General features: G+C 35.0%; 1 protein-coding gene across 1 annotated transcript; it reads left to right on the plus strand.

Moving 5' to 3' along the window:
• Positions 1–11025: 11025 nt before the first annotated feature.
• Positions 11026–15811, plus strand: LOC136215144 (cytokinin dehydrogenase 2-like). The gene is made up of 4 exons (XM_066002919.1): positions 11026–11629; positions 12962–13089; positions 13935–14464; positions 15523–15811. Exons 1-4 carry the CDS (start codon positions 11026–11028, stop codon positions 15809–15811), a joined length of 1551 nt encoding a protein of 516 aa, XP_065858991.1.
• The last annotated feature ends 1354 nt before the right edge of the window (positions 15812–17165 follow it).

Here is a 17165-nt window from a genome sequence, read left to right on the forward strand (position 1 = left end):
TGGGTTAGGTTCCCGGGCCTACCAATCGAATATTATAATGAAAGTTTTCTTAATAAAATATGCGGTTTTGTTGGGAAGGTTCACCATGTGGATAAAACTACCATTGGGGCTATTAGAGGTAAGTTTGCAAGAGTATGTATTGATATCGATCTTGCTAAACCTCTTTTGTCAAAATTCTGTGTTCATAATAAGATTTACTTTATTGAGTATGAAGGTTTACATAATATTTGTTTTGAATGTGGTATGTATGGTCATACTTATGAGGGTTGCCCTAAGAGGGAGAAGGTGTTAGAGGAGGTAATTGAGGTTGTTAATGGAAGAGCTGAAGGGATCCAATGAGATGGGGGGAATTTTGGCCCTTGGATGGTTGCTAAGAGGTCGGCTAAATGAAGGACACGTCCATCTGTTGTTCAAAACCGTCCCCCTGACATTAATATTGAGTCTACTCTGACCCATTCTAATGCTAGTCCTGTTGTCAAGGAGAAGCCTAACCCAAAAAATAGTGAGGGTTCTGGGGTTGCTTCGGTCATCACTTTAGGGTCCAGATTTGGGGCTCTGACTATTGAGGAGGTACATGACTCGGACTAGTCTGACGAGCACATTGAGCAAAGCATGCCAGGCTTAGAATCTGTTGAGCCAATAAGTAAGGTGGTTGAGTCAGTTAATCCTCTGTTTGTTTCCAAAGGTGAAGGCCTGAATGGAATCCCAGCTCATGCCTCTCAAGGAAAGGAGAAGTTAAAAGAGGTTAGTATCCCGAATTTCTGTGTTGAGCCTAGTAATGGGAAGGCTATGGGGGTCAAAAAAATTAGTATGAAGAAACCTAAAGGAAAGCAAAAAATTATCCATAATTCTATGGAATTGTCGGATAAGAGGGGGCCTGCTGGTACCTCTGCAAGGCTCTCAGGAGCCCCTAATAAGTACCTGGTTTAGGGTGTTGGGTGGGGTCAGTAGTCCTCCTTTCCATGGATCTGTTTGTTTGGAATGTTAGAGGAGCGGCTATCAATGCTACCCGTATCCATGTTAAAGATTTAATTAAACAGTTTAACCCTTCTTGTTTTGCTTTAATGGAAACTAAGATTAGTGGTGTTAAAGCTGATGAGGTGGTTAAAAAGTTTAGAAACTGGAATTGTGTCAGATCGGAGGCTACTGGCCGGGCTGGTGGGATTTGGCTTTTCTGGAAGCCAGATCGTGTCCATTTTGATATTGTTAGTATGGATAGACAGTTTATTCATAGCAAAGTGATCTTTCCTGGGAATAAACCTTTCTTTATTACCTTTGTTTATGCTGATCATGTCTTGGCTAATCAGAAGCGGCTTTGGGAGGTTCTTTATTCTATGGGTGTATGTATGACTGAGTCTTGGTTTGTGGCTGGAGATTTTAATGATATTGCCATTATGAGTGATCAGTGAGGGGGTGAGAACCACTATGTTAATCGTTGCCTCAATCATAAGCAGAGTATGGATTTGTGTGGGCTTTCTAATCTGGGTGCCACTGGTCATAAGTTTACTTGGAAGCGTAATAGTACTTTTATTCGTTTAGACAAAGTTTATGCAAACGTTTCAGCTCAAACTAGGTTTCCTGAAGTGTATGTGTTAAATCTCCCCTTTCGGCACTCGGATCACAGTCCTATCTTAGTCAGGCTTGTGAGAGGCCATCGGCCTAGAGGGGATAGACCGTTTAGGTATCAGGTGGCGTGGGAATCTCATCCTGAGTTTAAAAACTTCGTTCAAGAAAATTGGAAGCCTCACTCTAATGTCTTACAAGCTGTTGATGGTTTTAGAAAGAATGTTCTGGGGTGGAATAAGAACGTCTTTGGCCATATTATTAGGAGGAAGAATAAATTACTGAGGAGAATTGAGGGTATTCATCGTATTTTGGAGGTTAGATTTGATCATAGCTTGGATGGTCTTTTTAGAACTCTTCAAAAGGAGTTGGAAGCTGTGCTTAGATAGGAAGAGTTACTTTGGTTTCAGAAATCTAGGAAAGCCTGGATTAAAGATGGAGATCGAAATACTATGTATTTTCATCTCTCTACTGTTATCAGAAGACAAAACAATAGGATTGATGCTATTAAAGACTCAAATGGAGAGTGGGTTTATGAGGATGAGGATATCCGTCACTTGGCCTTTAATTTCTATAAAGAGTTATTTAAGGAGGACCTTGTGGATCTGGACAAAGCTCAGTCTGCTTCTACTTATCCCATTTTGGGAGAGGATATAATCCAAGAAGCTTTTAATCCTATCACCCTGAAAGAGATTGATCAAGCTATTTTTAGCATTGGGGCTACTAAAGCTCCTAGAGTTGATGGTCTGCCTGCAGGTTTTTATCATAAGCACTGGGAGATTGTTAAAGAATGCATTTATAGTTTTATTAAAGGAGTGTTTGATGGTTCCAAGGATATTAGGCTGGTGAACAGAACTCTTCTAGTTCTGATTCTTAAAGTGGAGAAGCCGTCTTCTTTCTTACAAATGAGGCCTATTAGTCTTTGTAATGTGCTTTATAAAACTATTACTAAAGTTGTGGCCAATAGACTCCGTTGTATTCTTCCTGAGATAATCAGCCAGAATCAGGGAAGCTTTGTTCCGGGTAGACAAATGATGGATAATGTGGTCATAGCCCAGGAGATGATCCACTCCATGAAAATCAAAAAGGGGAAGAAGGGTATTGTGGCTCTGAAGTTAGATCTGGAAAAAGCTTATGATCGCATAAACTGGAGTTTCCTTCTTGATAGTCTGAAGAGAGCAGGGATTCCTGATAACTGGAGGAGTTTAATTGAGGTTTGTATCTCTTCTCCTGTCTTTCAAGTTTTGATTAATGGGGATATGTCGGAGGAGTTTACTCCTTCCCGGGGTATCCGTCAAGGGGACCCTATGAGTCCCTTCTTATTTGTTATTGCAATGGAAAGGCTGGCCCACCTTATCCAAGAAGCTGTTGGCAATGGGAAGTTCCATCCAGTGACCATCAATAAATTATGTCCCCAGATTACTCACTTGTTCTTTGCAGATGATGTGTTGATCTTTGTTGAAGGAAATGAGGAGCAGATTAGAGTGATTATGGATATCCTTAACTGTTTCTGCTCTGCCTCTGGTCAAAAGCTTAATATCCATAAGTCCAGGATGATGTGTTCTAAAAATATGAACCAGAGAGCCTACAAAAGGTTGAGTGATTTATCTGATATTCCTCTGACTAATTCTCTGGGTAAGTACCTGGGGATTCCCCTCCACAGTGAGAGAGTTTCGAAAGCTTCCTTTAAGGAAACGTTGGATAAAACCAATAAAAAGTGTGCCATTTGGAAAGCTAAAATTCTCTCTATAGCAGGCCGCCTTACTTTGATTCAGTCGGTCAATTGTGCAGTTCCTAATCATATTATGCAGGCTTGTCGTTTGCCTGAGCCTGTTCTTAAAGATCTTGACAAAATCATTCGTCGTTTCCTGTGGGGGGAAGCTGAGGAGGGGAGGAAGATTCACCTTGTGTCTTGGGATGAGGTTTGTCAACCTAAGAACATGGGGGGTCTGGGGATCAGGAAAGCCAGAGATAATAATAAAGTGTTGTTAATGAAACTTTTGTGGAGAATGTGGCAACTTCCGTCATCTCTTTGGGTTCAATTATTATACGGTAAATATGGGAAGGATAAGGTTTTTGAGGGTCCTAAGGAGAGAGTAGCTAATTGTTCTTTTCTTTGGAAAGGCCTTAGTGATGTATTTTCAGAGTTTTGCTCTGGGATTGGTTGGAATGTGGGTAATGGCAATTCTATTAGCTTCTGGAATGATATCTGGATTGGGAAAAAGCCTTTGTTAGAGGTTTGTGTGTCTTTACTGCCTTTAGACATTCAGAACTGGAGGTTTGCGGATGTGGTGGATTCTGAGGGTGATTGGATTTGGTCAAAAGTTGATTCTTACCTCAGTCTGGATTAGCTCCTGAAAATTAGAGGAGTTAAGATTAGTAGCAAGGAGGAAGACAGGGATAGTTACTGTTGGTCTTTGACGAACAACGGGGCTTTTTCTTGTAAATCTGCTTTTGAGGCTTTCAGTCAAGGTTTGGAAACTTCGCACCCAGAGTTGTGGAAGTCAATTTGGGCCTTAAATGTGCCTTACCGGATTAGGAGCTTCCTGTGGCTAGGTGTTAAAAATAGGTTGCTTACTAATTCTGACAGGAAAAGGAGGCATCTGGTGGATTCTAGAGCGTGTAGTAGATGCAGAGGGCAGGAAGAAACCTTGTGCCATGCTCTCAGAGACTGTGCGAAGAGTAAAGAGGTGTGGGAAAAAGTTCTCCCTATTAAGTTGATGTCTACTTTTTTATCCTATTTTGATCTGGACTGGTTTGTGGATGGGGTTAGTGGGAAGTTATTGGCTGATCTAAAGCATGGTGTTCTCTTATTTGTGGTTGTCTGCCATCAGATATGGAAATGGAGTAATGAGGAGATTTTTGGAGGAGATACGGTTGTTATTCCTAATGTTTTTTACTTCTTTTCTAAAAAGATTTGCACTTTTGTTGATAGCTTCAAAGAGGACTCCTTAGCTAGGGCTATTCAGAGGAAAGTTGTCCATCTCTTAGGCCGATGTAGGCCTAGTGAAGGCGTGGTAAAGTTAAACACTGATGGCTCTTGTCTTAAGGACGGGAAAATTGCTGCTGGAGGGGTTCTAAGAAATGATGGTGGTGGATGGGTTTCTGAGTTTTCTCAGAATTTGGGCATGGGTTCTTCCTTTTCGGCGGAACTTTAGGGGATTTTTCTGGCCTTAGGCTAGCTAAAAATCTGGGGGTGAAGAATATTCTTGTGGAATCTGATAACCTTGAAGCTATCAGAATGATCTCGGAGAATAATGCTATTTGCTTGAAAAGCCAAAATTTAATCAAAGGGATTAGAAGGATTTGTTCTTCCTTTGATTCCTTTAGCTTCGGCCATATTTATAGGGAGCAAAATCGGGTGGCGGACCGTCTCGCGGCTGAAGGTCATGCCAGGATGTTGGGTCTCTCAACCTTTTCTTCTCCTCCGGATTTTCTTTCGTCTCTTATCCTGGATGACATGGTGGGAGTCAGCTTTCCCAGGTTGATTCCGGGTTAGGCGGCTTTGTTTTTGTGTTTTTTCTTTCCTCTCCTACAAAAAAAAAAAAATATTTATCTATAAAAGGATTATTTAAAGTAAATGTGAAAATAAAATAATAATATTTAATTTATACAGCACATTTATATTATTAATTGTAATTATTAGATTATTTTTTTGTTAATATTTATATGTTAAGATGAATCCGTACATCGCACGGGCCAAAAACTAGTTAGCATTAGAAAAGAATTGTCTTACAATAGCATGGGCATAGGGCTGTAAAATGAAGCTTGACTCGATTCATCTCGATTTGTAAACGAGCAGTTCATGAGCACAATTTACTGGCTCGGTTCGTAAATGAGCCGAGCTTGAGCAGGCCAAAACTCGCGAGTAGTTCGATTAGAACATTTATGAATAAATTTTAGTTTTGTAGAAAACTATGTAGTTTTGTGTTAGTTCACAAATATCTAAACCTAATATTATTTTATTTGCTATTAGATGAGTTCATTTATAAACATAATAATTGAGTAATATATAACTATTTGTAAGCATCTTATTTATTAATTCACGAACTTTGCTTATCAGCTTGTTGATGTAACAATTAAAGAGCTATTTGCGAGCAAACTTTATAAATATAATTAACGATTTACACATAAACAATTCATAGTTAGATAATTTTCTTAATGAACCAAGTTCAAAGAGAATTTTGGGCTCGAAACAAGCTCGAAGCTCGGCTTGAGTTCATTTATTTTCTAATGAGCTGAGCCGAGCTTGAACAAGCCAAAGCTCGGTTCGGGCTCGAGCTCGTTAATTTTATAACGAGCTGAGCTTGAGCATGTCAAAGCTCGACTCGGGTTCAACCATGCATTCCACTGTTGAGTTGCTAAACTTTAGAACTCTCCATGTGTTGTCGTGAAGGACTGCTCTCGTGTTGCGTTTATCTTCCTCCTAGAACAATGCTTCCGTGTCACGACAATGATGTTTAACAAGTCAACAAGCAATGGTTTTAGCAAACTATGAACATGTCCAATCAAATAAGAGTCATTCTACTAGTGAGCTGAAACGCGAGACAACTAAGAGATCCTGTCAGATTCCATGAAGGCAAAGATCGACGAAACAAGAGCTTTATTCAATTTGATGGAGGCAGATTTCAAAATTTGATGGAAAAACCCTGGGGTTTTATTTCTAGGATTCAACTTCAACTTCAAACTCACTTTGAGAGAGAAGAGGAAGCAACCCAAGGCAATGAGTAGAGGCAGATATCAGAGACCAAAAGAGGTAGGAAATGAAGCAAAGTTTGAACCTTGGGCAAACAAGGCCAAACATACCTTGTGTTTCATCCTCAACCTTAACGGAAGAAAATTGCAAAGATCAAGTCGTGTGAATAAGAACAAACGATGGCGAGGAGCAACAATTGACTATTGATCAAACATCTGGTGTATCGGGTTCTAACTAGCTTAATTTCATCAACCTCGGAGTTTCGATAAATCAAAATATTTAAATACTTAGTAAATTGTGTAAGAGTTCTTACATTTATTTTGTGAATAATGATTATGATATTATTTTCTTGATGTTTGGTTTCTATTGTGAATGTTGGTCCGGTCGCATTAAATGTATTCAAATACCAACAATCACATTTTTATATTACGAATATTGTGACATTTTCTTTTGTTTCTTTTTCAATGTACAAATTTGAAAGAGAAAGCAAATCATTGAGAATGTGAACAAGTAGCAACTGGAACAAATATCAGGTAGTCGGAGTTTATGAAGGTCTTGCTTTCCACCGGTTGTTGGGCACGACGATCCCTCAAGTGGGGGAGAGTACATGGGAGAAAATGAGTTCTATATGGACCCCTTATGGCATATTATGACAGATATATTAAAGAGTAAAATAGATTAAGATAGATTAGAGAAAATTAATAAATTTAAAATGAAAAAAATGAAAAGTTATTGATATTCAATAAATACGAAAATTGGAAAAGAGATATACTTTTAAAACTAAATAGTTATTTTTTATTACTATTACTAACATATAAATATAATAAAATAATAAATTTTATAATTTAACTCAAATTATATAAATTTTAAATTTTATGCATATGTTTAAATACTAATTAAATTTACCAATCGTTGGTTGGCGCAGTGGCAGCATGGGAATGCGCTTGGTAGGGCGGTCTCAGGATCGATCCCCCACAACGGCGATTGGAAGGGGTTTAAATACCGTAATCCTTAGACCCGTCCCGAATCCGGATTAGTCGGCCAATGTGGTTCGGAGTACCGGATGATTAAACCAAAAAAAAATACTAATTAAATTTTATTAATATTAAAAAGATACAATAATTTTTTATAATATTTATATAAATATAAAATAAAATAAAAATAACTAATACTGAATAATATTTTAATTATTTAATTTATAACATAATTATATATTCTTAAATAGTTAATAGTAATCTTGATTAAAATATTGTGCAGTGATGAGCTTTAGTGCTTATAATGTACGGGTTCAAAGTTTGAATCTCATCTTTGTTAAAAATTTACATTTTGTAAGATGCTTGCAGTCAACCGGACTAAACCGGTCAATCAGCAATGGGTTAATTGGTTCACGGTTCATTGAACGTTCTGACCGGTTTCTAAAGATTGAAAAACCAAAACACCTCCTCCGAAATTGTAACCAGTTCCGATTGAACCGGGTTGAATCGGTTTGTCCAGTTCTTAAAACTATCCCATACTTCTAATACTATAATGAAGGTTATCTAGTTATCTTGAAATTTAGGGACTTAATAAAAATAAGGAAAAAGTTAAGTAGTCAGGAGTATAATTTACCCTATAGTTTTAGTGTCATGAAATCTATTTTTTAAAAATGAAGTTAATAAAAAGAACACCGACCACGGTTTATAGTTTGATTGTTTTGATAAAACCAGCCATTAATTACTAAAGAAAACATGTTTTCTTAATTTTAAAGAAATTAATAAGATTTGCCGGTGGAAACTCTACTTTCCACCATCTTCAAGTTACAACAACTGTAACTATAATGTACCTTTTAAGTACTTACAAAGATTTCATAATGGTCCATCTATTTTGGTTAAAATATACTTATCATCCTTCAATTTTGGTGGTATTAATATAATCACGATAACCTTCAAAACCGCGTATAAAAGTTTCTAAACTTCGATATATATTAACATGGAAAATCTAAATGAGTATATTGATCAGTGTAAATACTGATTGACCACGTAAAATGTTGGTAACTCTACTTCTTTATGGGTATATGTTAAAGTTGAGAGATCATTATGTTAGTAGATATCAAAAAAAATTGAGAGATCATAATGTTACAAATTTAAAAATTGTACTGACATTTCATATGATTAACCGTCATTTGAATTTTTATATTAGTATATGTCAAAAGTGAAAGACTTAGGCATGATTCAGTTCGATTTCTTGCAGTGTTACTTATCAAATCGAATTATCAATTGTCAGTTAACTGAATCAAAATTTACGTAATTATAAAAACAAAAATGAATACAATATATAATATTACCAAATAAAGAAATTTGGTTTGTTTCTATTACTAACCGATTACCAAATATACTTTATGGCACACTATAAATAGAACAAGATGTCGCACAACTAAAATACGTATACACACATTTTCAGTCATTTATATTCAATTGTTTAGTGCTTATCTTTCCTATACTCTGTTAACTTTAGCATCCTAGTTGGATCACAGGTCCACGGTCACTCACTAATCTCCTTTCTTTTATCTTACCTCATGCCTCAAGGGAATTTCAACTGCCGACTACCAAATTTACCTCTGACACTCTATAAATAGAATGTTATACCGCACATTTAAAATACATACACGCATTCTCTATAATTTATACTCAATTGCTTAGTGCTCATCTTTCCTATACTCTACTAACTTTAGTATCAAAATGGGATCGCAGGTCCTCGGCCCCTCCTTGATCTCCTTTTATGTCATACCTCATGCCTTAAGGAAATTTCAACTCCTGACTATTCTATAATTTATACCTAGTTGTTGAGGTGATAAAAGTACACACGACACTAAATAACCTTTTAACTTTTACTTACAGCAGTTTCTCTGCAAAACAAAAAAAAAACTTCCATCATTTTCATTCTTCTCTTCCCAAATCAAAGCGGATCTACTTTGAGGAGGAAGAAGGAACTTCCACCGGGTTAGATTATGTGTTTTTTTGTTGTTTTTCTTATTCAGTATCCATATATTTTGCAGATCTCTATATCTGTCTGAATTGTATTTGCTCCCAATCATTCTTTTATTTATATCTTTTTCGGATTTAGCAAGTGCGGAAACGATTTATTTTATACGTGGATCAATAGATCTATGTGGTTGCAACAAAAGAAAGGACTCTGATCCGAATATTCGAAAGGGTCTGAATGATGAAGATCGGTTTGCAATTGCTCTTCTACGGATTTTGATTTCCAAGAAATATATGTTCATTGTGTTTTGTACTTTTTATACCGTTTATGGGCTTTCATGCTCTTTGTGTCAATTTCGTCCCTTTGTAGTTTTGTTAGGATTTTCTTTGTGGTTTTTTTATTGTAATTGTACTCTTCTCATCTAATGAAGTAAGTATGTTCATCAAAAAAAAAAAAAGTACACACGACATGATTACACGACACAAAATTAACACGTAATGTAGTAGATAATGTGTCATTTTTGGATTGACGCATAAATTTTTTGGTTGGGTTAGGGTTGATAAGCTAACCTAAAAACGATACGAAATGACACGAATATTTAAAATTATAGGTATATCCTCTCGTCTTCTTATATGTCACTTTGTTAATAAAGATACTAAAATTACAATTATTACTTGCAAATATGATTCAAACCTCCTAAATTATTATAAACACATTACATGATCCTCTAACATAATATTATCGGACTTTTAGATGGTTAGTGTTAGCATATTAATCTAAAAATGACATAAAGTATTTAAAATAGTGCGATATTTTTAAAAGTTATCATTAATATACATGCATAACAAAATTACATGTAACCCAAAACACGATTCGAAATCGACACTAACCCGAACAAGTTGACACGACTGTGACACGAAAGTTTTTGGATTGAGTTTGAGATTACTCTTTTTAACGCAAACCTAAAATGACACGGCTCGAACACGATAATTGACAAATCTACCTAATTGCTTAGTGTTCATCTTTTCTATAGTTTGTTAACTTTAGCATCGGAATTGTATTTCCCATTCATAACTTCTCCTTTGATCTCATTTTTTTGTCTTACTTTGACGCCCGCGCATCATCCTCGTATCAATTAGTAAAACCTAAATAGGGACTTTCATCTTCAATTTTGAAAATTAAAAAAGGGTGTTCACTATTTATCGTCCTCAAATTACTTATCATCATCTCCATTTGGACAATTTTGCCCTTGTTATAAAACAAAAATCAAAACTAATATTTTTTTTGAGAGAATTTGTCTGTTTTATGCCTAGGTGGATGAATCTCTCGCCTGGCCTATGGACAGTCGGGAGATTCATTTGCTTAGGCATAAAACAAAGTATGAAAAATCGTCAAATTTTTTGTGACGAAAAATGTAAAATTGTTCAATTTTTTTATGACGAAAAATGCAAAATATAAAAAAACATAAATTTTAATGTTTTTGACTTGTAATCATCCATTTCCGGTGTTCTCAGGTTGTCATTTATCAATTATTTTCATAATTTCAATTATTGTTGTTCGGGTTTGTGACTTTGGAGAGAGAATTTTCAGTTTTTGATCAAAATTATGCAAAAAAAAAAAAAAAAAAAAAAAAAAAATCCAAATGGGGATGGTAATAAGTAAAATGAGGGCAGTATTTATCAATCCACTTAAAAAATTAAGACCTAAATTTGAGGTACCATAAGTGTAATTTACCCAAAATTTCCCCTATATATACCACAACTTCTTTCTATTTTCCACTCAAAAACCTTCAAATTCTTTCTCCAATGGCGAAATCAAATTCTCCAATCCTCTTCCTCTTCCTAATCATTAACTTCACAATCCCTTCAACACTAACTTCACAATCCCTAAATTGTCCAATGCCACCGGAACTCTCAGACCACCTCCGCCTCGATCCCCTATCTTTACAATCCGCCGCCACAGACTACGGCAACATAATCCACAACATACCGGCAGCCGTCCTTTTCCCAACGTCCGTACAACACATATCCAGCTTAATCGGAGCTTCATACACTTGTTCTACACCTTTCGGAGTGGCTGCGAGAGGGAACGGGCACAGTACACGTGGACAAGCCATGGTTTCTGATAATAATGGGGGTGTTGTGGTGGATTCGAGGGGGTTGAGGGAATTTAAGAGTGGTGGTGCCGGAATTTTGATTTCGAAGAGCGGTTTATACGCGGATGTCGGAGGAGAGCAGCTTTGGAGTGATGTGTTGAATGTTTGTGTTGGTGAAGGTGTTTCTCCGATCTCTTGGACGGATTTTCTTGGTTTGACGGTTGGGGGAACTCTTTCTAATGGTGGGATTAGTGGTCAGAGTTTTCGGATGGGGCCTCAGATTACTAATGTTCTTGAGATGGATGTTGTTACAGGTTAGTTCGATAATACGATTTACAGAAATAACTCGTCTAATTTAATGCTGTTTAGAGAAATAACTTGTTTAACCTGAAATATTTGGTCAAGTATCATTTCATTGCATTTATGATATATATAATCATATATAAAGTTGATGAATTTTGACATTATTAACGTCAAAATCTATTAACATTTGAGCACTTTAAAACTGATCGAAATGATATTTTAAATAATTTTGAATTCTTAAACTTTTTTTGTTTAGATTGTTTAGTACAAAGAGAGAAAATAATCGTTTAAAAAGAGAAAAACTCTAAAAATTCTGATTTTTGAAAAATTGAAGTTGTTTTAAATGTAGTTTTAAATAATTTTAATTCTTCAACGTTTTCATTTTGATTTTACTTTAAAAGAGACATTTGTATTAGAAAAAAAGTAAAATTAGGGGACTTTTATGTTTAATTTTGAAAGTAAATGACCATAAAGAAAATAAGGTCTAAAGTAAGGGAGCCATTGGTGTAATTTACATTCTATTCATGCATTAAGCACATGCTCACTAAACTGGTGACCAGTGAATAAATTCAATTCAAAGTACTTATTTATTTTAGGAAAAAAAAAACATCATTAGACCCTTGATCTTTTCATTTTTTGGTTCATTAAGTCATTGATCTTTTATTTGGATACATTAAGCTTCTGATCATTTATTTTTAGTCTCATTAAGCCTTTGATGACCAAATTAGTAAGTTGTGAACATAAAATTCTGTTAAAAATACGTTATTAACTTCATCTGTATTTGAAATTATTAAAAAAAAATATATATTTTTTACAGTTTCAATTAAGGTTTATACAGTTTTTCTATAGAGACATTACACATCTAAAACTGCTTTTAAACAGTTAAAAAATACAAATTTCGAATGCAGATATAATGAATAACAGTCTGTTAACTGAATTTTATGTTCACAACTTACTAATTTTATCATCAATGGCTTAATGAGACCAAAAATAAAAGATTAGGCTCTTAATGTATCCAAATAAAAGATCAAGGACTTAATGAACCAAAATATGAAAGATTAAGGGCCTAATGACGCTTTTTGCCTTCATTTTATTTGCATCGAAAAATGCATTATTTTGTGATTGAAATAAGTTTTATTTTTTATAGTTAAAAAATGCTTTCGAATTATTATAAAAATTAAATAAGGCTATGCTAAATAAGTTTTATATTTAAAGTTGATTTTTTTTATTATTGGAAGTTTAATATGTGCAACTATAATTAATCAAAGACTTAATTTATCAAATTGAAAGATTAATTTTAATCAATAAAAATTAAAATAATAAAATATGTTGCTTATTTTCAGGAAAAGGGGAGCTTGTAACTTGTTCTCCAGTGAATAATTCTGAGCTGTTCTATGGTGTTTTGGGCGGTTTAGGCCAATTTGGAGTTATAACCAGAGCAAGAATTCCCTTGGGACATGTTTTAGATAGGGTAAGCTTAATTTATATATATAATATATTCCAACTATATAAAAATAAGAAAAAATAATATTATAAATTTATATACACAATTAGTACGGGTCCTCCACTCAAATGATGCCGCGACAGCAGTTGTGCTGACGTGACATCATCTTAGTGGGCAGGGCCATATGATTTTTGTAGTTATGGATGCAATGGATCTCGTGCACCCTCTTTCAAGAAATTTCATGTAAAACAACAGGCCCAGTACTGGTCCCTCCACTCAAATGATGTCATGTCAGCAGTTGCGTTGATGTGGCATCATCTCAGTAGACAGGACCGGATGATTCCTATAACTATGGATGCAACGAATCACGTGCATTCTCTTTCGAGAAATTCTACTATGGAACGGCATGACTAGTACTGGTCTCCCACTCAAATGATATCACGTTAGCAATTGCGCTGATGTCGCATCATCTCAGTGGATGAGACATGATGATTCGTATAGTTATGGATGCAACGAATCACGTGCACCTTCTTTCGAGAAATTCCATTGTGGAACAACGGGACTAGTACTGGTCCTCCCTCCCACTCAAATGATGTCACGTCGACAGTTGCACTATCATGGCATCATCTCAGTGGAGAGGGACTACGTTCACCTCTTTCAAGAAATTCTATTGTGGAATGATGGGACTAGTACTGGTCCCTCACTCAAATGATGTCACGTCAGCAGTTACACTGACGTGACATTATCTCAGTGGACAAAACCAGTATTGGTACCGTCTTTTCCCCCTCTTCCTCCGCGACTAATTAATCAAATTAAAACACAATATGAATATATCTCATACCCCATTTTAATTTATTTTTTATTAAATGCAGGTGTTATGGATACAAATTCTCTACAGCAATTTCACAGCATTCATCCTAGACCAAGAAAGATTCATCACTCTCCATGGAAAAGAAAGAGAACACAAAATAAGCTATTTAGAAGGTGGAATTCTTTTAGACAATGGTACCCCAAACACATGGAAAACTTCATTTTTCTCCCCAAACAATATTTCTCAAATTGAATCCCTAATTAAAAAACATGGAATTATCTACAATATTGAAGTAGCAAGCAGCTATGATACACTCACTAGCAAGACAATATCCAAACAAATGGATGATTTTATAAAACAACTTAGGTCGGTTCCTGATTTCGTCTCGAAAAAAGACGTGTCGTATGTTGAATTCATGACGAGGGTTCCAGGTGTTGGTGTTGATGAAAATAAAGAAGCCCATCCGTGGCTGAATCTTTTCGTTCCGAAATCAAGAGTTTCAGACTTTGATTCGGGTGTTCTTAGAGATATTGTTCTTGCTCGGAATATCACTACTGGACCGATTCTTTTCTATCCTTTGCTTCGAGACAAGTAAGTGTCAAAGTGTGTGGTTCTTTTGTTTGTTTAAATTGTTTGTTGTTAGTTAGTTATTTATGTTAGTTAGTTATTTACCGTAAAAATTCTATATCGGAATACACTTAGAACCAGACTATTTGTATAACAATTGGGAGGTTATTACTAAATAGAGGTTATTACCAAGTTGAGACCGAGTTTTTTTTATAACAAAATAGAGGTTATTCCTATACAGAGTATTCCTATATAGAGGTTTTAATGTACTACAAAAAAAACGTGTATTGCCGACAGAAATATCTGTCGGTAATGAGTAGAAATCTGTGAATTGAAATCTCGGGACGGATTATGGCGGATTTATATCTGCCGGTAAAAAGTCTGATGTTCCCCATACCGTCACGATTTTTGGGTCGGTCGGAGTCTATTCCAATCCAACTGGGGTTGAGAATTGTGTTGGTAAATGTTATGTGACAATCGACTATTACCGAACAAAGTTTGTCAGTGTTTATTTCAGACGGATATTTCAACCAAATTTTCCGTCGGTGATTATTACTTTAGAATTTAAAAAATAATTAAATGATTAAAAAAGTTAATGTATTTATTTGGATACCATCAAGTACGTGGTCCATATGGTTAAGGTACTGGATCAGTTTAACCATCAAATCAGGGTTCGAATCCTGGAGATGGAAATCCAGTTGTGATTAAAATACTTAGTGGGAGAGTTTTGCCACCCGAGAAGGACCTACTCAGCTCGAATCTGAAATAGTCTAGACTGTCGGCCTAGGATTAGTCCATACCTTTTTACCTAACACGTCATTTTGTCTCCATTTTTGAAAAACACATTATAAGGTCTCTATCTTTTGTCACCGTTAACCATTTGGTCGTTTTGCCTTTTTTTTTTTAGATTTTTAACCAAATATATCTTAACTTTCAAAATAATCATAGTACAATACAAAAAGGCTTTGTTATTTTTTGTCTGCCGAATATTAATGATAAATTAATTTTAATTACTTGGATTATATTTATTTATTAAATTAATTACTTCTCTACTAATGATAAATTAATGTTATTTAATTCAGATGGGATGATAGGATGTCAGCAGTAATACCAGATGAAGACATTTTCTACACTGTAGCACTTTTATATTCAAGTGAGATAAATGATTGGGAAAAATATGAAGATCAAAACAAAGCAATATTGGATTATTGTGATAAATCTGGAATTAAGGTTAAACAATATCTTAAATATCATTCAACTCAAGATGATTGGATTCAACATTTTGGATCTAAATGGCAGACTTTTAAGGACAGAAAAACTTTGTTTGATCCCAAATTCATCTTGTCACCAGGACAGCATATTTTTAATTAATTATTATTATTCTCAATTTTTCTATAAATTTTGGATAAGTTGTACATATATTATGTAATTATATTTCTCAATTATGTAATTAGACTATGTTCTTTGTCACTTAATTTTAGTATCTGTAATTTTAGTTCAATAATTTATCATTAATTATTATTATTAGAACCATTATTATTTTTATAAGCTTTTTTTATTTTAATTATTGTTATTTTTAAATGATTGTATTATTATTTCTGTTCAGTAATATTCAATTTAGTTCTCTTAATTTCAGTAAAAAAAACAAAGTTTCAGTATGAATTCATATGTTAGCCAATTATGATAATTGTTATTGTTGCCGGTAGGAGATCTTCTACGGTGGACCGGGTGCAATGGACTCAATCAATGAAAAGAAAGAAGCATGCTACCTCATTGGGAGATGATTGGTGTAAGGAAAGAAATTACACAATTGTCATGTTTCTATTAGCAAGGTCCAATGGACGGAACCATAGTATAATTTCTCTGCCGATAGATGTTAGTTGGTTTATCATTGGTCACAAGTTTGGTTTAGAAATGTACCTGTTGAACTTCAGCCATATCCTTGTAAAATACTAATTAACTTTTTACTTTTTTTTAGATTGCTAAATACCACCCTAAATTACTTATCACCGCCCCTTCTTTGATATTTTTACTCTTTTCATTTTTCCATTCAAAAATTGAAATTCTCTCTCTAATCCCTTTCAAAGTCAAAAACATGAATAATGTTATATTTACCTCAGTTTTATATGAAAATCATGTTAATTATATTCATTCAGGATACTTTTACGTCTATATTTATTTCTATTGTACAAGGTACTTAATTATTTGGTAAAATCCAAATAGGAGCTAAAACGGAGCAAAAACTTACGAGCTAAAAACACGTGCAAGATCAGAAGACCGATACGAGGAGTTGGGAAGCAGTCGGGAGCTGGAGCATAAGTCCTTGTCGCGACCGAGATTCCCAATATCTCGGTCACGACACGCTCACTTCAGCACCGGAAATACGTTTTCGTCAGCAATCTCCCTCAAGCCCCAGGTCGCGACTGAGATTCTAATAATCTCAGTTGAGACAGCGAAGATCCTGCACAGTTTTCACATGTTTTAATTCCAAACAACGTATCCGTTCATCCGGATAGAGGCATCTCTTCACCAACGGACACGTCTCTTCAAACATACCTCTTGGAATATTATAAATAGATGAAGAAGTTTCAGAATTAGGGTGGTGCAATGTTGATTATTTCAATGTTGTTATGTTGGTAGTTCTAGTTCATAGTTTGGTTACACAAACTTGTTATAAAGTTACAAGTTTGTGTAAATAGTTTAAGACACAATATGTAGTTATTAT

Source organism: Euphorbia lathyris, chromosome 1 (genome assembly GCF_963576675.1).
Source record: "Euphorbia lathyris chromosome 1, ddEupLath1.1, whole genome shotgun sequence".
Taxonomy (NCBI): domain Eukaryota; kingdom Viridiplantae; phylum Streptophyta; class Magnoliopsida; order Malpighiales; family Euphorbiaceae; genus Euphorbia; species Euphorbia lathyris.

What these genes read in the sequence shown, in the direction of transcription:
- LOC136215144 (XM_066002919.1), top strand. Translation starts at nt 11,026, where the DNA reads ATGGCGAAATCAAATTCTCCAATCCTCTTCCTCTTCCTAATCATTAAC. An exon ending in TGGGACATGTTTTAGATAGG is followed by an intron (nt 13,090 to 13,934) that starts GTAAGCTTAATT and finishes TATTAAATGCAG; the next exon opens with GTGTTATGGATACAAATTCT. An exon ending in TATCCTTTGCTTCGAGACAA is followed by an intron (nt 14,465 to 15,522) that starts GTAAGTGTCAAA and finishes TATTTAATTCAG; the next exon opens with ATGGGATGATAGGATGTCAG.